Source organism: Ruditapes philippinarum, unplaced genomic scaffold (assembly GCF_026571515.1).
Source record: "Ruditapes philippinarum isolate M1 unplaced genomic scaffold, ASM2657151v2 ctg544_1_1_1_1, whole genome shotgun sequence".
Taxonomy (NCBI): Eukaryota; Metazoa; Mollusca; class Bivalvia; order Venerida; family Veneridae; genus Ruditapes; species Ruditapes philippinarum.
Window position 1 is genome coordinate 317,740 of NW_026855242.1, and position 24,080 is coordinate 341,819.

Here is a 24,080-nt window from a genome sequence, read left to right on the forward strand (position 1 = left end):
AAATGGAAACCATGCTCATATTTGTACCTTGGTTAAGTGTGGGACAATTTATGTAGTAGATTTTATATATATGCTTTTTAAGAATTAAGAAGGTTTATAATTACTTATTTTATTTTTACAGGCTGACAAGTCTGTGGCTGAAGCCAAGTTGGAGGCTGCTCGTCCAGCTCTAGAGGAAGCGGAGGCTGCCCTCCAGACCATCAAACCAGCACATATTGCTACTGGTATGTTGTGTTTTTTTTTCAAATAATGATTAAAGTGGTTCAAATTGTTGGTTAAGTCAAAGAAAAAGAATATATTTACCAAATTTTGAGAGCTTAGTGAAAAACTGTTGTAACTCCTTCTTTATGTCATGACATAACAACTTTTTATCACCTAGCCCTTGATTTGTTTATGTGTTACATTGCAAAGATTGAAAACCGGATATTACTATATATAATAATATTATATTATGATATATTATACAAGTTGATATATAGGTTTGATCTGATCATTCATCTTGGTCAAACATTTTTAATTAATACAATTACATTTCAAAATCTATATATCAAATAATGAGTAAAATAATTTGTTTTTATGTTATTCTGTTGCTATAGTAACTATATTGTGATGTTATTATACAATTTCAGTGCGTAAGTTGGCTAAACCACCACATCTGATTATGAGAATTATGGACTGTGCACTGCTGCTCTTCCAGAAAAGACTAGATGCTGTACAACAGGATCCGGAGAGACCTTGTGTCAAGCCGTCTTGGAGTGAAGCTTTGAAGCTCATGTCTAGTGGTGGTTTCCTACAGGGTCTTATGAACTTCCCTAAGGTAAAAAGGGGGAAATTTTTTCCAAAGTATTAAGTGCTGTAGAAAAAAATACCTTATCAAAAGAATTATTTCATATTTAATGGACAAATTATTGTGTTAAAATCAATCAAAACTTGAATGATTCATCATTTAGTGAACAATGACTTATTTGCATCTGTTACAATAAAATTCTGGTGCTTGTAAAAAAAACATTACCAAAACTATCCAATAAAACATGAATACTTAATTCTCAAGAAGAAAAAATTACTATTAAACAACAGCCAATATTTGTAAAAACAAATTGTCATACATTTATAGGACACCATCAATGGAGAAACAGTGGAGTTACTTGCCCCTTACCTAACAATGGAGGATTACAACATTGACAGTGCAAGGAAAGTGTGTGGAGACGTAGCCGGTCTAGCATCCTGGACTCAAGCTATGAGTTTCTTCTACAGTATCAACAAAGAAGTGTTGCCCCTGAAGGTATGAAACAGCAATTTTAATATCTCAACATATTCTCTGCTAGATTTATATAATGGATTGACTACAGACATTTAACTCTTTCCGCCCAGCTTACAGATGTATGAAATGTCTATTCTTGCTGTCTGAAATATGCATGGACAGGCACTTTGTATCTTTTTCGCACTATTAAAAAAGTCTCCTTTCAGAATAATTTTAAAATAAAGGTATACATGAAATATATAGTGCCGTATTTTGAATGGAAATATTTTTTATTGAATAGCTATCATATGGTAAGATATAATAAGATATATTGTTTATGAGTATATAACAATGACATAACAAGAAAGAACAAGAAAAACACCTGGACTATTTGGCCCATATGTAACCAGTACAATTCATGTGTATTATTTTATTATAAAGTTTCATTATAAGCATAGTTAAAAACTTCTGTTGTTATTTACAAATTTTCTCATGTATATTTGATACATATTTCTAGGCAAACTTGGCTGTACAAGAAGCAAAATTGGCAGTTGCTATGTCAGATTTGAATGACGCTCAAGCTCAACTTGACGAGAAGAATCGGGAACTTGCTGAGGTCATGGCCATGTATGATGCTGCAATGTCAGAAAAACAGGTCAATGTCTTTCTTTATTTTTCTGTTGAGATTATAAATCACTAGAGCAAATTGAAAGTTTGCAAAATGTATGACAGATTAAAGTATTTGATTTAACTCATTAAGCTCTATGATGATTTAGAAAAGTTAACCTTAAAGAATTTTCTTAGGCAAGTTATTAATTAAACTTTGACTTATAATTCTTGAGTACATGGTATATCAAACTTTGGTAGTGATTCAGAATAAAATGACCTAGCTGATATTGTAAATGATCAAAGATGACCAAAAGTGGGACCTATATTATATCTGATTAGACAAGCAAGATTAGATAAGCAAGATTTAAATCAATATTTATATGTATACTGGATATATATCCCGGCAGTGAGAATAAATTATTATGTTGTTTCAGGCGTTACTGGATGATGCTGAAGCTTGTAGAAGGAAGATGAACAATGCCACGGCTCTGATTGACGGTCTCGGAGGTGAGAGGGTCAGATGGACAGCTGCCAGTAAAGGGTTTGAGGCCCAGATTCAACGTCTTGTTGGTGACGTACTTCTGTGTACAGGATTTTTGTCATACTGCGGACCCTTTAACCAAGAATTCAGAACTCTTTTGAATAAAGCATGGAAGAAAGAAATGATAGCAGCCAAGATTCCTTTCACAGATGTAATATATAGGATTTACTACTTAAATAAATTGGGTGTCAGACAGTTTTAGTAGAAAAAAAGTTGTTAAAAACCACCTTTATTTAGTACACAGTTATCACAGGTGGGAATTTAGACCAAAACTTATAGCATTGGATAAAATATGTGTTTTCAAAAAATTTCTTTAATTTATGTTCATTTCACCTTTTTTCACGAGTTTTGTTCTCCTATATATGCAGGTGAATTGGATAAGAACAAAATCTGCCATTATTTTAGTTTTAGTGTTGTTTTTTTAATGATATTAAATGATTTAATAATATTTTCTGAATTTCAGGATCTGAATATAGTGAACACGTTGGTAGACAATGCAACAGTGAGTGAATGGAATCTGGAAGGTTTACCCAATGATGATCTGTCTATACAGAATGGTCTAATTGTTACCAAGGCAGCACGTTATCCTCTCCTTATAGATCCACAAGGTCAAGGCAAGATCTGGATTAAAAATAGAGAGTCCCAGAATGAATTACAGGTAGGTTTGCTTTAGTCCTATTGCAATGTTGTAGGCCTTTATATTCACAGAATATGTTAAAAACAAATTCAATGATATACTTTCTGCATTATAATGCTTTTTTAGAAATATAATTTTATTAAATTTTACATCTCACTATGAATTTCTCTTATAAAAGCCACAGTTGTCAGTATGTATTAACGTCATTACTGTATAATTTCAGCTGACATCACTGAACCACAAATACTTCCGATCACATCTAGAGGACAGTTTATCCCTGGGACGTCCTCTGATCATTGAAGATGTAGGGGAAGAGCTTGATCCAGCCCTGGATAATGTCCTTGAGAAAAATTTCATCAAGAGCGGCTCCACATTCAAAGTAAGTTTGCTTTTACTTTAATAGAAAATGAATCAGATGTGGCAGATACTAAATTCCATACAAATTGATGTATACAGAAAGTATAGAGCCCTATAAAGTCAAAGATATTTTATAATTTAGCCGGTGTTAGATTTGATTATTGTTGCACCCTTTAAAAATGGAAGTAATGTCTGATACATTGCATGGAAGTGCATTTGTCATTTTCCTCCCATCAGTATAGCAAAAAATTTGCTCATGACCTAACATTCAAAAGTGTTGATGGGACTCGGGAAAAGTTATATAGATACTTATATACAATAACAACTGTTCTTGTGTTTTATAGGTGAAGGTTGGAGACAAGGAAGTTGACATTATGAAAGGTTTTAGGCTGTACATCACAACTAAGCTTGGTAACCCAACATACACACCTGAGATCACTGCTAGAACATCTATAGTAGACTTTACTGTAACAATGAAGGGTCTAGAAGATCAGTTACTGGGTATTGTCATCTTGACAGAGAAAAATGTAAGATTTTTATGAGTTTGCTTTTAGTTTATTTATTTCCATAATTGTATCTTTTTTTGTGTCGCCTTGAAAAGGTGACATATTGGGGTTACTTTTGTCGGCGGTGTCGGCGGCGGCGTCTGTGTCGGCGTCGTTGTCGGCGTCCGCTAAAGCTTGTCCGGAGCATAACTCAGTCACTATAAGTCTGATTGACTTCAAACTTGGTATGCATGCTTCTTTCAATAACCCGAAGTGCAGTGCACAAGGACCGGTACTCTGCAGTTCTTATTTTTGAGTTATTGCCCTTTGTTAATTTTCATACTTTAATTTTGTCCGGGCCATTTCTCTTCAACTAAAAAAGCTATGGACTTGAAACTTCATAGGATGATAGATCTCATTAAGAAGAAATGCAGTGCACAAGAACCAGTACTCTGCACTACCTAATTTTTGAGTTATTGCCCTTTGTTAATTTTCATACTTTATTTTTGTCCGGGCCATTTCTCCTAATGTATAAAAGCCATGGACTTGAAACTTCATTGGATGATAGGTCTCATTTAGAAGAAGTGCAGTGCACAAGAACTGGTACTCTGCATTTCTTATTTTTTGAGTTATTGCCCTTTGTTTATTTTCATACTAAATTTTTGTCCAGGCCATTTCTCTGAAAATATAAAAAATATGGACTTGAAACTTCATAAGATGATAGATCTCATTAAAAAGAAGTGCAGTGCATAAGAACTGATACTCAGCATTTCCTATTTTTGAGTTATTGCCCTTTGTTGCTTTTCTTACTTTATTTTTGTCCTGGTCATTTTTCCTCAAGTATGAAAGCTATGGACTTGAAACATCATAGAATGATAGATCTTATTGATAAGAAGTGCAGTGTACAGAAACTGCTGCTCTGCACTTTTTATTTTTTTAGTTATTGCCCTTTGTTATTTTTCATATTTCATTTTTGTCCTGGCCATTTCCCCAAAATTAACTTGTTCACAAGGCGACACATCCAACTCGCGGAGTTCTAGTTTCATTATAATTACAAACATTTATGTACAAAATAGTTTCCAAAATCTGTGACCATCGCAGTTCTTTTTGAAGAATGAGGAAGAAAGATTTTAATGAAAAAATTTCAAAAGTTTTTTTTGTGATAATTTTGTATTGTATTACTTATACTAATAATGCACATTTTTCAACCTTAAGCATGATTATTGTATTATCAAAACAGCAATATTTCAGAACAAATAAATTATAACTATTACAAAAGGTGCAGTTTTATGTAAAGCATCAACATGCTTCATTGAATAGCAATTAATTATTTTCTACCTCATTGATTTGAACAGGAACTTGAACAAGAAAGGACAAGCTTGTTAGAGGAAGTAACAGCAAATAAACGTAAGATGCAAGAACTTGAGGACAATCTACTGTACCGTCTTACATCTACAGAAGGTTCGCTAGTAGAGGATGAGTCACTGATTGAAGTACTAAGTATTACAAAACGTACAGCTGAGGAGGTCAGTGAGAAACTGAAGATCGCTGCTGAGACTGAGATCAAAATCAACACGGCTCGTGAAGAGTTCAGACCAGGTACATACATTTATTTTTTCAAAATTTAAAAAGAACACTGAACTACTAAAGTTATCATAATTTGAGATTAACTTCCAGTATGAAAATGAAATATTTGATTTTAGAATGTTTAAGTAACTAAGATAAACTACTAAACTTGTCATATGTTATAATCCATTTTGCTATCATCATTTCATCATTTCAGTGGCTGCAAGAGGAAGTATTATGTATTTCTTGATCGTTGAAATGGCAATGGTAAACGTCATGTACCAGACTTCACTGCGTCAGTTCCTTGGAATCTTCGACCTCTCAATGGCAAAGTCACAGAAATCCCCAATCACAGCGAAGAGAATTGGAAACATTATTGAATATCTTACATATGAGTCGTTTGTATACACAGCTAGAGGTCTATACGAGAGAGACAAGTTCACTTTCACCATCTTGGTCACACTGAAGATCGAGATGAACAGCGGCAGAATTCCAAATAGTGAATTCCAGAGCTTCATTAAAGGTATGTTACAGTATGGTTATTCAAAATACTCCAGTGAATGCTGTGAAATAAAATATGATCTTTCTTATGAACTTCTGTTAATATATGAGCGGCGTCACAACAAAACCAATATAATGCGTTTGCGACCAGCAATGATCCAGACCAGTCTGCGCATCCGCGCTGTCTGATCAGGACTAATGCTGTTGCTATTAGTTTCTCTACTTGTAATAGGGTTTGTAAGCAAACAGCATGGATCCTGAGCAGACTGCGCGAATGAACAGACTGGTCTGGATCCATGCTGGTTGCAAACCCATTATGTTGGTTTTGTCGTGACGTGGCTCAAATTATGACCTTAGAGAAAGCCACTCATTTCTGTGTTTTTTTTGTCGCCTCTACGGAGTAGTGGCGACATATAGGGATCACTTCTCCGTCGTCTGTCTGTCCGTCCGTCCGTCACAAAACTTGTCCGGACTACCCCTCATAAACTACTTTTGCAATTTCATCCAAACTTTACAGGAATGATCAGTATCAAGTCTAGTTGTGCATATTGTCAGCATTTTCCGGTTCAATGATTTTTGTCAGAGTTATGGCCCTTTAATAATTTTTAATTTTAAAGTTTGTCCGGACTACTTCTCTTATACCACTAATGCAATTTCAATGAAACTTTACAGGATTGATCTGTAGCTCAAGTCCTTGCGCATATTGCAAGGGTTTTCCGGTTGAATGATTTTTGGCCGAGTTATGGCCCTTTGATAAAAAGGTGTTTTTTTTCTGTGTGTTGCCAGATACACTATAGCTTGTCCGGACTACTTTTCATAAACTACTGGTGCAATTTCATCCAAACTTTACAGGAACGATCAGTACCAAGTCTAGTTGTGCATATTGTCAGCATTTTCCGGTTCAATGATTTTTGTCAGAGTTATGGCCCTTTAATAATTTTTATTTTTAATGTTTGTCCGGACTAGTTCTCTTATACCACTTATGCAATTTCAATGAAACTTTACAGGATTGATCTGTAGCTCAAGTCCTTGCGCATATTGCACGGGTTTTCCGGTTGAATGATTTTTGGCTGAGTTATGGCCCTTTGATAAAAAGGTGTTTTTTTCTGTGTGTTGCCAGATACGCAAAAGCTTGTCCGGACTACTCCTCATAAGCTACTGGTGCAATTTTATCCAAACTTTACATGATTGATCAGTACCAAGTCTAGTTGTGCACTGTCCGTCTGTCTGTCCGTCTGTCACAAAATTTGTCCCAACATGAAATTGGCCGTTATGAGGCGACACATGTGATTACTGATCGCTCTTGTTTTTTATTAAGTAATATTTCAGGATTGATGAATGTTTTAATAGATTATTTGGATTAGAAAAATCATTATCTGAACATAGTCATATATATCATTTATTATTGAATATGTATTATTTCAGGTGGTGCCGCCCTTGACTTGAATGCTGTAGAACCTAAGCCAAAGAAGTGGATCCTTGATATGACTTGGCTTAACTTAGTTGAACTGAGTAAACTTCCACAGTTTACACAAATTTTAGCTCAAGTAGCTAGAAATGACAAGGTAAACTTAAGATTTTAAATCTTCCATGTTAGAGAAAAGAAACACAATAGATTGATTTGTGATGAAAAAAAGGCAAAAATTGTTGCACAACTGCCATTTTTAAGATTCAATTTTTTGGCATCAAGGATCTGAGGTACAAAGGTATACTGATTGCTCACACTGGAGTTTTATGTTCATGATATTTTTATATTTTAAGGTGATCACTTTTATTTATTGTTGTTTAATTATTTCCCAAACTTAAAATTTTATTGTCCCTTTTTTACTTACCAGGTATGGAAAGCCTGGTTTGATGAGGATGCACCAGAAGAGAGCCCAATACCTGACGGTTATTCTACCACACTTGATACATGGCGTAAACTCCTTCTTATCAGAGCTTGGTGCCCAGATAGAATCATACCGATGGCCAGAAAATTCATTGCTGAAGCTATGGGAAAACGATACGCTGAAGCTGTCATTTTGAACATGGAGACCATGCACCAAGAATCAACAAAGAGAACTCCACTTACCTGTTTCCTCAGCATGGGTTCTGATCCAACAGAAAACATCATGTTACTGGCTAAGAAACTTAACTTCTCGTGCAGCGCAATCTCTATGGGTCAAGGTCAAGATGTACATGCCCGTCGATTGCTTTCTGTTTCTATGGCTGAAGGTAAATGGGTACTGCTCCAGAACTGCCATCTTGGTCTAGATTTCATGGATGAACTTTTAGACACTGTAAGTCTAATTCTTCTTCTATATGTTAACCTTTCTTGAAAATTTAGTTTTATGGTATTTTTTGGTTAGAATTAAATCTACGATAGAAACAAATCAAGATCAGTAACTTATATGTTTTTCTTATTACTTTCAGAATATATTTCCGTACAGTAAAACTATATGTATAATGATGTAGAAACATTACTCATTATCATAATATAACTTTTATCTTATTAATACAGATCGTATCGACAGAAAATGTTCACGATGACTTCCGTTGTTGGTTGACATCAGAGGAACATCCAAAGTTCCCTATCAATCTGCTCCAAACTTCCATCAAGTTCACCAATGAACCTCCTATGGGAGTCAAAGCCGGTCTCAAGAGAACCTATGCTCTTGTTACACAGGTAAAAAAATTTCACGTTTTAGAATATAGCAGCCATTCAAGGTGCATTACTTTAGAATAATTGAATAAAAAGATGATATGGTCCTATAATACATGCTTAGTAAAGAGATGTAACTATGTCAACATTACATGTGATTTCATCAAATTTTTAAAATTTAGATGAGATTGTCTGGATCAAGGAAGCATAACTGTTTTTGTAAAAGGGGTTCATGTCTAATTAAACCCACTGTATGTTTTATGTTTTAAATGATAAATGAGATAAAACGTTTATGTGGACATTATATTAACTGAATTTGATGATGTATTGAGTATTGAAACTAAACATTTAGTATTGATATCACTATATTTGACCATACTTGAAAGAAAATTTCTGTTCGATTTCCAGGAACAATTGGAGTACAGTAATTTACCTCAATGGAAGCCAATGTTGTATGGAGTTGCTTTCCTTCACACCACTGTACAAGAGAGAAGGAAGTTTGGACCTATTGGATGGAACATTCCATATGAATTCAACCAGTCTGATTTCACAGCCACTGTACAGTTTGTACAGAACCATCTGGATGACATAGATCCAAAGAAGGTATGTATAAAATATAACTACGCAATTAGATAAGCTTATTAGTCCCCTACCGGTTTACCGGAGGGGACTTTAGGTTTACCCTCCGCCCGTCTGTCTGTCCTTCCGTCCGTCCGTCCGTCCGTCAGTCCGTCCGTCCACAAAACTGGATCCCGCGATAACTTGAAAAGTACTGAAAATATTTTTATGAAACTTGGTATATGGATAGATGGCAGTATGGAGATTATGCACGTCTTTTTCTTTTCTTCCTATGGTGAAAATTCTGGTTGCTATGGCAACAAATAGGCTAAAAATATGGCAAATTTTACACATAAACTGGATCCAGTGATACACAAAAAGTACTGAAAATATTTTTATGAAACTTGACATATGGGTAGATGGCAGTCTTGGAATTATGCACGTCTTTTTCTTTTCTTCCTATGTTTAAAATTCTGGTTGCTATGGCAACAAATAGGCTGTAAATATGGCAAATTTTACACATAAACTGGATCCAGTGATAAAGCAAAAAGTACTGGAAATATTTTTATGAAACTTGACATATGGGTAGATGGCAGTCTTGGAATTATGCGCGTCTTTTTCTTTTCTTCCTATGTTGAAAATTCTGGTTGCTATGACAACAAATAGGCTGAAAATATGGCAAATTTTACACATAAACTGGATCCAGTGATAAAGCAAAAAGTACTGGAAATATTTTTATGAAACTTGACATATGGGTAGATGGCAGTCTTGAGATTATGCACGTCTTTTTCTTTTCTTCCTATGTTGAAAATTCTGGTTGCTATGGCAACACATAGACTGAAAATATGGCAAATTTTACACATAAACTGAATCCCGTGATAACTCAAAAAGTACTGGAAATATTTTTATGAAACTTGACATATGGGTAGATAGCAGTGTTGAGATTATGCATGTCTTATCTGTTCCTCCTATTTTGAAAAAATATCAGTTGCCTTGGCAACAAATAGGCTTAAAACATGGCAAATATAACAATATTTGTGATAAGTCAAAAAGAGCTGAAAATTTTTATGAAATTGCATCTTTAATTCAAGAGTTATCTCCTCTTTAAGAATTCTGCTTTTAAAATGTTATATTTTGGTAACAGGGATGTTTCAAATATTAACTTTAGAGTGTCCTTCAGTCCGTCTGTCTGTCTGTTCATAAAAACTGTTTCCTGTGATCACTTTAAAAGAACTTTTCCAACAAGTTTACTTAAAATAGAGAAAAATTGAAACATAAGTGAATGGCCAATGGCCCTTCAGAATGTTGATGGGGTTCTAACCGGTAGGGGACTTATGGATTGCTTGCAATACTATGATAATTGCTTGTTACATTAGATGCTCCTGCTTACTAACTTGGCATATACTAAGGTCTTTAACTTCTTTCAAGATCTGTTGAGGAGAGTTGTTGCCTAATGGTTAAGATGACTGCCATTCAACCTAGGGATCATGAGTTTGAACCCTACTTTTGTCGCGATCATTCTTCCTCATATGGCAGTACTGGTTAGTTCCAGGAAGTGGACTCTAAAGTGATTAATATAAGTTGCAAGAACTTGATGCATAAGCTATAATGAAATGTTTAAACAAAGCTAAACTAAGGTATCAAGATCTGTTACAACAAAATGACCAGTAAAGTTTGAAAGTCAGTACATAACCTTTATATTGTGATTGAGATATAAAACCCAGCACTACAAATAAAATGTTAAGGTTTAAATTGATTTTCAAAATATTGATGTATATAACAGGGTGTATCATGGACCACTGTGCGTTACATGATTGGAGAGGTACAATACGGAGGTCGTGTCACAGACGACTATGACAAGAGGCTACTGAACACGTACGCTCGTGTCTGGTTTAGTGAGGGAATGTTTGCCGACTCATTCCAGTTCTACATAGGTATGCTTTCTCTACTGATTTTTAAAAATCAAACTCATAACATATTTTATTTATTTATCTTTTATAAAAAGCATGATAAAATAAACGTGTTCTTTATAAGACAATTTTCCATTTCGTAAGGCAAGTTTTATTGTTAACTAGAAATTTGAAGGTATTAAGTCAGTTCTTGAATTATTACAATGAATATGGTAAGAACAACAATAATGTGATATTGTTAAAACGAAGGTAAATCAACAAAGGTTTAAATCATAGGTATTAATTAAGCTACAGGGAATAAAGTTGATTGGCCTTTTTTATTTTCAGGATACAAGATTCCAAAGTGTAAGAATCTGACTGAATACGTCGCCTATATAGAAGATCTACCATTGTCTGACACTCCTGAATGCTTTGGTCTGCACTCCAATGCTGATATCACGTAAGTTTCATATAACAAAAGCGCAGAGGAAGGTAGTCTAGTACTGGTGTAACTCTCCAGGAACGATGGTTAGGAAACTACCTGCTTATATGACTGAAATATTGTTGGGAAAAGGTGTAAAATGAAACAAACAAGCATACAACAAAAATTAAACATTAGATTCATTTAACTACTAAACTGCTTGTTGTCAAATTTGACATATTTTAAAAAAATTTGGGTAGAAAAGTTCAATACTTGTTTTTGGGAATATGAATTTTTTTCTTTATTATATAAAATGCATCATTAAAAAAAATATTCCCTTTTACTTTATTTATGGTAGTTTTAAGTGAAGTTGGCTTTTATGAAACAGAAACATATCTGTACACTTTTTGGGTAGTTTTATTACCTCACCTGTCGCTTTGTGACAGGGTGAGCTTTTGTGATTGCTTTTCGTCTGGCGTCCGTCCGGCATCCATAAACTTTTACTTTTAATGACATCTCCTCATAAACCACTAAGCCAATTTCATCCAAACTTCACAGGAAGTCACCTTTGAAAATTGTTCAAAGAATTTAGTTCCATGCAGAACCCTGGTTACCATTGCAACCAAAAGAAAAAACTTTAAATGTCTTCTTCTAAAAAACCCAAAGAGCTAGCGCTTAGATATTTGGCATGAAACATCTTCTAGTGAGTCTCCACAAGTTTGTTCAAATAAAAGCCCTGTGGTCAAAATTGACCCCGCCCCAGGGGGTCATTGATTTTCCCTATATGAATAAAGTAAAAACTTAAAAAATCTTCTTTTTAAGAACCCAAAGAGCTAGAGCTAAGATATTTAGCATGAAACATGTTCTAATGGATGTCTACCAAGTTTGTTCAAATAAGAGCCCTGGGGTCAAAATTTGCCCTGCCCCAGGGGGACAATGATTTTCCTTATATGTGTATAGATAAAACTTAAAAATCTTCTTTTAAAGAACCCAAAGAGATAGAGCTAAGATATTTAGCATGAAACATGTTCTAATGGATGTCTATCAAGTTTGTTCAAATAAGAGCCCTGGGGTCAAATTTTGCCCTGCCCGGGGGGACAATGATTTTCCTTATATGTGTATAGATAAAACTTAAAAATCTTCTTTGAAAAAACCCTAATAGCTAGAGTTAAGATATTAAGCATGAAACATCTTCTAGTAAGTGTCTACAAAGATTGTTCAAATAAAAGTCCTGGGGTCAAAACTGGCCCTGCCCCAGGGGTGTCATTGTTTTTAAATATACAGTTGACTCTCGATAACTCGAAATCCAAGGGACTGGGCATTTTACTTCGAAAGAAACGGAATTCGAGTAACGTGGATCTGCCGCCATTACGTTGACATTCGTACATGTATATACACGTACCTGATTGAATGTGCAAAGAAGTAGGTTTGTTATTGTCGATAGCAGCAATGCTGCAATATTTAACCGTTGAAATGACTGTAAATCACTTACAAATACAAATTATAAATGAACAAAAATGTATTATTCAAAATTAAATACATGCATATTAATAATGAAATATAAACACAAGCATTTGTAGCAATGACATAAATGCAAGTTTGTCAGTATTCGTCAGTAATGCACATGCTTTAAATACGCATTCATGATAATTCATTACAATGAAAGCACAATAACACATTTATTTCAACAACAATTAATCTAATGTTTGAAGTAAATTGATCATCGGACGAAAACGAAAGTAGCAACTATCGTGAACCGGAAGTACATATTAATGTATGCAATATGACGGAAAATTAATTATAAAAATGTCATTTACGTTAAACACACATCAATACCTAGGCTGGCACAATTAAATTAATTAAATCTTAATTTACTTATCTAACTGTTAAAACCAATTAAGTCCTGAAACCGATTAAAGCCACTTTCACGACGTGCTAATAATACATGATGACCGGCAATTAAAATTACTAAGAAACGTGTGAATCACGAGTGACAACATCTCAACTTGATGTCGCCGACCTTTGATCAGTCGGCTGTTTTCACACTTCGACTAATTGAGATGAAAATATGTTGGACTTTAATTGACGGGACCAAATTTTTTTTTCGACTAAACAGGAGTCTCGGTAAGTCAAAATTTGACCCAAGCGGAGTTAAAATACAAAGATAAAGAAGGAAATTTGACGGGACTTTAGAAATTTTTCGACTTACGCGGAATTTTGAGTAAAGCGATTTTGACTTATTGAGAGTCAACTGTATGTGTAAAGAAAAACTTAAAAAATCTTCTTTTAAAAAACCCAACAAGCTAGACCTTAGATGTTTAGCATGAATAATCTTCTAATGGGTGTCTACCAAGTTTGTTTAAATAAAAACCCTGGGGTTTAAACTGGCCCCGCTCAGGGGGGGCCTATTTACAGGTGAGCGAATTCAGGGCCATGATGGCCCTCTTGTATCTGTTTGGCATTCATTTCTAATATATTTGTTGCAATGAATTTAAAGTTTGTGAAAATTTGTTGGTGTAATAATTTTATATAACCATTTTATCATGGTTACCATATATTTAACAGTGGCTGGTAAGCATTGGGATATTGTATAGAATTGCCAACACTCGTATTGTCAGGCACTCACTGAAAATGTTGTATATTGACTATGAAACAACTAAAAAATGTTGTTTTTGCTTTAAAAAAACAATGAGCGAAACATCACTGTGATTTTGTGTTTTATTGGATCATTTACAAAAATATTTGCACATGTGCCTATGAATGTTGTAATAGCCCTTCAAATCATTTTTTGAAAGTGTTTTGTATATTCTTTATACAATTTACGAAATTAGTGACAGGTTATTCATAATAGAGTTAAATAAGCCTAACTATCATTTTTCACACAAAAAAAATTAACATAAAAAAACACAAATAAAAGATAACAACAGTTATATAACTTCATCACAAATAATGTCTGCTACAGTATAAATTTCTGCCAAGCATTAAATATATACTGGATGTAAAATTGTTTAACAAATGCCCCTTTTTAAATGGTGTTTTTCAGATATTATGATTGTATATATTCCATCAGAAATAATAGTAACAATGATAAACTGACCATACATGCTGTGTTATATAAACTACAGGTATTCCACGAACACATCTAACAGTATGTTAGAGACAATAATGAACATTCAGCCGAAAGACTCCGGTGGTGGAGGTGGTGAGACTCGTGAAAGCATTGTATACAAACTTGCTGACGACATGTTGGACAAATTACCACCTGATTATGTTCCTCATGAGGTAGGCACATATTAATCTTAAAGTACCGTGTATAGTGCCAGGCTAGTCAGAACCAGTTTTCTCTATAATCAAGATCAGTGGTTTTCATAGGCACAATAATCTAAGTACCAAGTATAGTGCCAGGCCAGTCTGAACCACTTTTCTCTGTAAGCTCATTCAGCCTGCGAAATCACTAGCTACTACAAAATATACTGAAGGCGACATTGTGATCACGAATAAAAATGCATTCAATTGAATACTGCTGTCTTCTTTCACATTTTTAACTTGCTACATGTTTTACATTAAAGACACTTTTAGGCTGACCAGTGTTGTTTAATTTTAGCATATTTTTACACTCAAGATATCTTTGAACTTAAGTTACATGTACATTTGTGTATGAATCTCTGAATTTTATCAATTTTTTTTATTTATTTCACAATTTTAGACATTTTAAGCTTTAGCTTGAAAACAACTTGGGCCTATTTTATATTTAAATTTGTAAATAATTACCTTTTAGGTTAAAGAAAGGCTACGTAAGATGGGACATCTTCAGCCCATTAATATCTTCCTTAGACAGGAGATTGACAGAATGCAGCGTGTCATCACACGTGTACGTAACGATCTCACAGATCTTAAGCTCGCAATTGATGGTACAATCATCATGAGTGAGAACCTACGTGACGCCCTTGACAACATGTTTGATGCTCGTGTCCCAACATCGTGGAAGAAGGTATATATTCATTGTTATACAGTTATTGCTTTTCTGAAAAACAATTTATGTGGAAGTTACTTTCCCTACCTATAAGTTTATTTGTAAATAAAATTTTGAGAAGAAGCCCTACAATTTAACTTATAATTTGTCATGTAAGTGCAATAACTGGTTAACTCCTATTAAATTTAGACTTAACCCGTTACTGCACTAAGGTGACGAATTGGTTAATTGATGACCAGTGCAATCTATCATTTAAGAAGAAATTGGTAATTAATGGTTAGTTATCCAGAAAAAACCTGTTAAATAAATTGACTGTCAGGATATGACCAAATATGTGTTAAAATCAGCGTAAAATCATACTATTTTCTCTCTAAGGGTTTTAATTCTTTGAGTGAGTTTTGAAAAGTCTGTAATGATCTTTTTGGAATATTTAACAAATTTTGAAAACATAATCATCTTGAATTTTAGATTTCATGGGAGTCTTCTACCCTTGGTTTCTGGTTCACTGACCTGCTAGATCGTAACGCTCAGTTCCATTCATGGTTATTTGAGGGACGTCCAACAACGTTCTGGATGACTGGATTCTTTAACCCAACTGTAAGTACTAGTTACATGTACATAATAATCATATTTTGACCAAAAATTAAACATACAAAGGTAAATATTAGAAAGGAAAGCAAAAGATATTGACTATGAAATTTTTTTATAAGGGAAGATTATTTCTTTTTTTATTTGGTTTTTGCTGACAAATTATAGTAATATTATATTTTGGGTTTTAAAGCAGTTTTATAACACTTTAATTATTAAACACTTGATATTATTAAACATTTGAGCCGCGCCATGACAAAACCAACATAATGGGTTTGCGACCAGCATGGATCCAGACCAGCCTGCGCATCCGCGCAGTCTGATCAGGATCCATGATGTTCGCTATCAGTTTCTCTACTTGTTATAGGGTTTGTAAATGAACAGCATGGATCCTGATCAGACTGCGCAGATGCGCAGGCTGGTCTAGATCCATGCTGGTCGCAAACGCACTATGTTGGTTTTGTCATGACGCGGCTCATTTCAACCTTATAATAGAAGTGACTGGTGCCAAAAGAGCTTTGATATTTTTGTTGAAAGCTGGACATTGTAGATTTAACAATATTGTAATAAAACACAGTGGAACTATAACAAATGTTTGTTTTGGTTGTAGGGTTTCCTGACTGCTATGAGACAAGAGATCACACGTGCTCACAAAGGCTGGGCTCTTGACTCTGTCATCTTAGATAATGAAGTTACGAGAATGATGAAGGAAGATGTACATAGTCCACCAGGAGAAGGTAAATATTGGCATTCTACTACAAAATTCAAGTTATATATACAATATTATAAGTAAATATTCACTCGAATTTTTGACAAAAAATATTTACACTTTGTTTCTGAAAAATTCCTGGGTGTGCGTACAATGTTTTAGCGTCTTAAGGAAGATTTAAACATCAGTACTGAAAATTTGAAGATAAACATAAAAAAGTAGAAAAATTATGTTCCCCATAAAATATTTTATGTATTAAATTCATTTGCTGTAAATTGTTTTAACTGAATCTATGTTTTGGCTGATCATGAAAACAAAACATATAGCAAAAAAATAATTTGCACAGCTATTTTTTCATTTCTTTATGAAATTGTAAGTTAGGATGAATTTGTATGTGTGTTGTTTTTTTCTTCTGCTTCTTGCCTCGTTATAATATTTTATATTTTTTTTTTACAGGTGTGTATATCTATGGTCTGTACTTGGACGGTGCAGGATGGGACAGGCGTAATGCCAAACTGATAGAACCAACACCTAAGGTACTCTTCACATTGATCCCTGTTGTGCACGTGTTTGCTGTCAACGTTGAGAAGGCCAAGACAGGATATGATTGCCCTGTATACAAGAAACCAAGACGTACTGATCTGACCTATATCTTCCCGTTACAACTGAAGACCAATAAAAACCCAGATCACTGGACATTACGTGGTGTTGCCTTGCTCTGTGATACCAAATAGATTAAATATGACTTTATTACAAGTATAAAATACAGCTTACTATTGACAATATATATCAGAGTTATAACTTTATTTTCATGTATATGACAGTGATATGTCCAGAGATGATAATGTTATATGTGAACATTTTATTTTGTATTGAGAATTCATAAGAAAATACCCATCTTTAGAAGAAGAAAAAAGTATTAGTACATGTACTTTAAAAAGTGCAACAATATTGTTAACCATTTAAAAAAGCACCTGTTATAATGTAATTGAGATTCTATTTTAAATTATGTATAAGTGCTTAGAAATTTAATATATATAATATATATGTTTAAATCTACAAGACTGTGATTATTTTGTAGTTAGGATATGATAATATTTGTTTGTACAGAATGATAATTTTTACTTTGACTGTTTTTGACGTGATAATTTATAATGCTAAGAGGTTGTCAACTGAATATTTGAAATGATTTGCACCTTCAGTAAGCCTAAGAGAATGATTTTTACTGTATGTATTAATTATTATCAGCAGTCCATCCATTGCTTTAATAAAACAATCTGAGATATACATAGTGATGATGTAAAATCAACATTTTTGACGTTCATGTTTTACTTTAATTTGTTATTTTCTGTTTTTATATGTTTTCTGTGTAATTTACAAAGATTGTGATATATATTTAACAAATTAAAATCTTGTTTACAAACATTCTGAGTGAAAAATAAAATTTAATTTTGAATTGACATGTACATAGTATATCTGCAGTTCAAGCATGCATTTAACTTTTCTTGCTGTTAACTTTTGTGTGATATGTTTTTGGTATTTATATATACCTGTATATTTTCAAAGATGTCTGTGCCTGATATACTTTGGTATAATTAGTATACAAAAAAGATTTGTAACATTCTGAAAAGCTATTGGCTGACTTTATTTTTTCTATTTAACTATACAGGCACTTTCATTTATTTGTTTACTTTATGTGAAAAGTGATATTTTTCTGTCCGTCCATTTTACAGATAAATTAATGTTGTATGTTTTTCTAATGACATTTACTCTATATAAAAAGGTTTGCTGTGCATTCAAAAAAAATGAAAATAATTAAATATAGCTTAAACATCTATTTTTAAATAAATGATGAAAAAGTTCAAATTCATTTGACAATATTTAAAATGACTAATAATTAAAGTATATTGTTTAACTGGTTGAATAAAAAATTGAAATCTTTTCTTTGTGTTTCTTAGTGTTCTATAAAGTAATGATTGGTTAGATGATGGTAGGGGATTTGCACGATATCATGATTGTAACAAGTGTCATGACAGTAACACGGAAACATGATAGTAACACTGTATGATGGTTACACGTGTCATGACAGTAACACGGAAACATGATAGTTACACTGTATAATGGTTACACGTGTCATGACAGTAACACGGAAACATGATAGTTACACTGCATAATGGTTACACGTGTCATGACAGTAACACGGAAACATGATAGTTACACTGTATAATGGTTACATGTGTCATGACAGTACCAGGGAAACATGATAGTTACACTGTATAATGGTAACACGTGTCATGACAGTAACACGGAAACATGATAGTTACACTGTATAATGGTTACACGTGTCATGACAGTACCACGGAAACATGATAGTTACACTGTATAATGGTTACACGTGTCATGACAGTACTACGGAAACATGATTGTTACACTGTATAATGGTTACACGTGTCATGACATTAACACGGAAACATGATAGTTACACTGTATAATGGTTACACGTGTCATGACAGTAACACGGAAACATGATAGTTACACTGTATAATGGTTACACGTGTCATGACAGTAACACGGAAACATGATAGTTACACTGTATAATGGTTACACGTGTCATGACAGTACCACGGAAACAAACATGATAGTTACACTGTATAATGGTTACACGTGTCATGACAGTAACACGGAAACATGATAGTTACACTGTATAATGGTTACACGTGTCATGACAGTAACACGGAAACATGATAGTTACACTGTATAATGGTTACACGTGTCATGACAGTACCACGGAAACATGATTGTTACACTGTATAATGGTTACACGTGTCATGACATTAACACGGAAACATGACAGTTACACTGTATAATGGTTACATGTGTCATGACAGTAACACTGAAACATGATAGTTACACTGTATAATGGTTACACGTGTCATGACAGTAACACGGAAACATGATTGTTACACTGTATAATGGTTACACGTGTCATGACAGTAACACGGAAACATGATTGTTACACTGTATAATGGTTACACGTGTCATGACAGTAACACGGAAACATGATTGTTACACTGTATAATGGTTACACGTGTCATGACAGTAACACGGAAACATGATAGTTACACTGTATAATGGTTACACGTGTCATGATGGAAACATGATAGTTATACACTGTATAATGGTTACACATGTCATGACAGTAACATGGAAACATGATTGTTACACTGTATAATGGTAACACGTGTCATGACAGTACCACGGAAACATGATTGTTACACTGTATAATGGTTACACGTGTCATGACAGTAACACGGAAACATGATTGTTACACTGTATAATGGTTACACGTGTCATGACAGTAACACGGAAACATGATTGTTACACTGTATAATGGTTACACGTGTCATGACATTAACACAGAAACATGATAGTTGCACTGTATAATGTTTACACGTGTCATGACATTAACACGGAAACATGATAACACATGTCTTTTTTTACAATATAATGTAATAACGTGTCATGACAGTAACACGGAAACATGATAGTTACACTGTATAATGGTTACACGTGTCATGATGGAAACATGATAGTTATTCACTGTATAATGGTTACACATGTCATGACAGTAACATGGAAACATGATTGTTACACTGTATAATGGTAACACGTGTCATGACAGTACCACGGAAACATGATTGTTACACTGTATAATGGTTACACGTGTCATGACATTAACACGGAAACATGATAGTTACACTGTATAATGGTTACACGTGTCATGACAGTAACACGGAAACATGATTGTTACACTGTATAATGGTTACACGTGTCATGACATTAACACGGATACATGATAGTTGCACTGTATAATGGTTACACGTGTCATGACATTAACACGGAAACATGATAACACATGTCATACAGTTACACCGTATGAAAGTAACACGGAATTACGATAGCAACACTACAGTTGAGTTCACACTAAAGGTTACACCAAGTGCACTAGGAGTGCACTAGATGTGCACTACTAGTGCACTTCAAAGTGCACTACTAGTGCACTTCATAAGTGCACTTTGTAGTGCACCAGGCCTATTATATGTATTAAGCAGTTACCTTTCTATTTCAATGAATAGCAATTTGACTTTTACAGAAAGATAGATAAAAATAGATATCTGTATAATAGTTTTTCACATAATAAATTTGAAGTTGTGAATATTGGATTTTGTAAAATATGGCGTAAAATTTTAGAACAATAATTTTTCAAAGTCATTAATTTCACTAATTTTGTATTTTAAAACTTAATAGTTAGAAATAATTATAACTTTAATGTTGATAAGTGCATAAAAAACAAAATTAATTGATATTTAATATGATTCTATTTTTATGCCCCCACAGAGTGAGAGCATATAGCGTTGCACTTGTCCGTACGAGTGTACGTACGTCTGTCCGTCCGTCCGTCTGTCCCCACTCACAGGAGAGTAATTATGTGGCTATAGGGACAATAGGTAACTGTTCTTTCTCTTTGATGTCATTCATTCCGTAATGCTTTTATGTGGCTATTTTCTTTTGTGTGGCTAAAAAGAACAATAGAGAGAACAATAGAGTAGCCACATAATTACTGTCCTGTGAGAACGTCCGTCCGTCTGTCCGTACGTCCCGAAATCTTGTGAACGCAACTCCTCTTAAACCGGATGGCAGATTTTGCTTAAACTTCCAGGGATGAACAACCTTAATGTGTAGATGGTAGTAAAGGAAGGAATTTTTGCTGCGACCAAATTTAATAGAATTATGGCCCTTTGTTGATTTTTTCACTATATACTATGTAGAAATTTTGTGAACGCAACTCCTCTTAAACCGGATGGCAGATTTTGCTTAAACTTCCAGGGATGAACAACCTTAATGTGTAGATGGTAGTAAAGGAAGGAATTTTTGCTGCGACCAAATTTAACAGAATTATGGCCCTTTGTTGATTTTTTCACTATATACTATGTAGAAATTTTGTGAACGCAACTCCTCTTAAACCGGATGGCAGATTTTGCTTAAACTTCCAGGGATGAACAACCTTAATGTGTAGATGGTAGTAAGGAATTTTTGGCTGCGACTAAATTTAACAGGAATATGGCCCTTTGTTGATTTTTTCACTATATACTATGTAGAAAGTTTGTGAACGCAACTCCTCTTAAACCAGATGGCAGATTTTGCTTTAACTTCCAGGGATGAACAACCTTAATGTGTAGATGGTAGTAAAGGAAGGAATTTTTGCTGCGACCAAATTTAACAGAATTATGGCCCTTTGTTGATTTTTATTTTTCAACTTGTGGCACAAGAAGTCCAAAAAATATTTGACCTAGAGTCATAAGATTGACAGAACAGTGGCGTGTGGGGGCATCCGTGTCCTATGGACACAAGTCATTTCTAGTTTATAATCTTGTAATGAAATATAAAACATTGAAATGCTAATTAAACAAAATTCAGTCCTTTCCTTTTTTTTTCTTTTTTTTTTTTTTTTTTGGGGGGGGGGGGGGGTCAAATTATACCAATTAGTTATTTTTTATCTTAACTTATTGTTTTAATTAAAGGTAATGATTTTAAGCATTAGTAGCCTTTAATACATTAAAGTATTAATATGGCCTAAATTTTGTCAATTTTATCTCATTTATAATCTCTTTTACCTTCTCAAACTGAGATTTACCTAAGATTAATATAAATGATATATATTATTCTGAAAATATTTATATATAATGATGGTATGTTAAGTATGGATATGTGTGGATTAAGTACTGATATGTACCTGTGTGTACCTAGTATACTTTAACTGACATGGATATTTACAAAAAGATTAGAAAATCTTTCAATTCCATTTTTTGAGACAACACCAATCTTTTTTCTTTTTTCATGCATTGTAACATAATTATGCAATACGATTATTTTTATGAGTTTATTATAAAATGCAAAAATATTTCAGTTTTCTTTTTGTACTACTTGTAATGAAATTTATTTGCACCAACATCCAGAGAATACAGAATTTACATTGCCTACTTATATTTATCATCTGCCTTTTGTTATTTACCCTGAGGGGCTCTCTTATCAGCAGGGTACTATATTAAAACACCAATACACAGCATGACTTTTGACACTTTAATCTTCTGTAACTGTTTTCTGCTCATGTATGATATTTTATTAAAAAAAAAAAAAAAACAGATCTGCATTAAAGTGAAAAGGAAGTTGCAAAAGTTTTATAATCATGTATTTAAATATTTTCTTTAAAATATATTATCTTCTAAATGTGTTAAAACTGACAAGGCAAATTTGTCAAATCTATAATAGAAAAAATTAACATTTCCCAGTTCAGAAACTAAATGCTACAAATTTTAGATGTCTATGTCTTAAATGTATTTTGGGAAAAAAAACAGGAAATTTTAAATAAATATTGCATACGGTGTACGGACATAATCCCCTTCGGACAAAATCCCCTTCATGTATTTTTGTATATCCGGACATAATCCCCTTCATGGGTGGACATAATCCCCTTCATGTGTGAAATTTTGAAGTGGACAAAATCCCCTTCATAAAATTGCTACCTAGGACAAAATCCCCCTCAGAGGGATTTTCGTTTTTTTTAAGTGGGTATGAGAGCAACATACTGCATTATGCTGTGTAGTAAATATCTTAATGTATAAATGAGGAGAAAATATTTCAGCAGAAAAGCACATCCAATTACCAACATTTAAATCACATTAAAATTGCTTTGTTAAAGCATTCATAACAATCAATCAAGTAGTGCAGTGATCTTGGTTTGATTAAATTATTACTCTTTCATCAATAGAAATTGTAACAATGGATAGTATCTATCAATTAGAATTATCAACTTATACAATCAATGAAACAATTATTGGCTAATAAAAATGTTTTTCATACTAATCAATTTAAAACTATTAAAGAAATTGCTTAATCAAATATGTGTTATGCAGTTGATAATTTACCATAATTTTAATGAAAACTTCTAAACTAAATAAAGGTAACTATTGATACATAATTATAAATAAAAAAACAAAAGTTCATTATTCATCAATTTTTAGGGAGTATAATAATACATTTTTCATCAATTTTTATGGAGCATAATAATACATTAGAAGGTGTACGGACATAATCCCCTTCGGACAAAATCCCCTTCATGCATTTTTGTATATCTGGACATAATCCCCTCCATGGGTGGACATAATCCCCTTCATGTGTGAAATTTTGAAGTGGACAAAATCCCCTTCATAAAATTGCTACCTAGGACAAAATCCCCCTCGGTTTATAAAGTGGGTAAGAGAGTGACATACTGCATTATGCTGTGTGGTAAATATCTTAATGTAT

The 24,080-nt window shown here is 33.5% G+C and overlaps 1 protein-coding gene across 1 annotated transcript in view; it reads left to right on the forward strand.

Moving 5' to 3' along the window:
- LOC132742591 (dynein axonemal heavy chain 5-like) overlaps positions 1-18,656 on the forward strand; it is a 79,589-nt gene extending 60,933 nt beyond the window's left edge. Inside the window, 21 exon segments of the mRNA XM_060731040.1 lie at positions 122-224; positions 630-817; positions 1,115-1,282; positions 1,758-1,895; positions 2,284-2,541; positions 2,854-3,048; positions 3,251-3,406; positions 3,729-3,911; positions 5,225-5,468; positions 5,653-5,958; positions 7,362-7,501; positions 7,772-8,215; positions 8,437-8,601; positions 8,986-9,180; positions 10,919-11,069; positions 11,373-11,484; positions 14,571-14,727; positions 15,224-15,436; positions 15,887-16,015; positions 16,617-16,743; positions 17,172-18,656. Of these exon segments, the coding sequence (XP_060587023.1) occupies positions 122-224; positions 630-817; positions 1,115-1,282; positions 1,758-1,895; positions 2,284-2,541; positions 2,854-3,048; positions 3,251-3,406; positions 3,729-3,911; positions 5,225-5,468; positions 5,653-5,958; positions 7,362-7,501; positions 7,772-8,215; positions 8,437-8,601; positions 8,986-9,180; positions 10,919-11,069; positions 11,373-11,484; positions 14,571-14,727; positions 15,224-15,436; positions 15,887-16,015; positions 16,617-16,743; positions 17,172-17,449 (4,050 nt within the window). The 3' untranslated portion in view covers positions 17,450-18,656.
- The last annotated feature ends 5,424 nt before the right edge of the window (positions 18,657-24,080 follow it).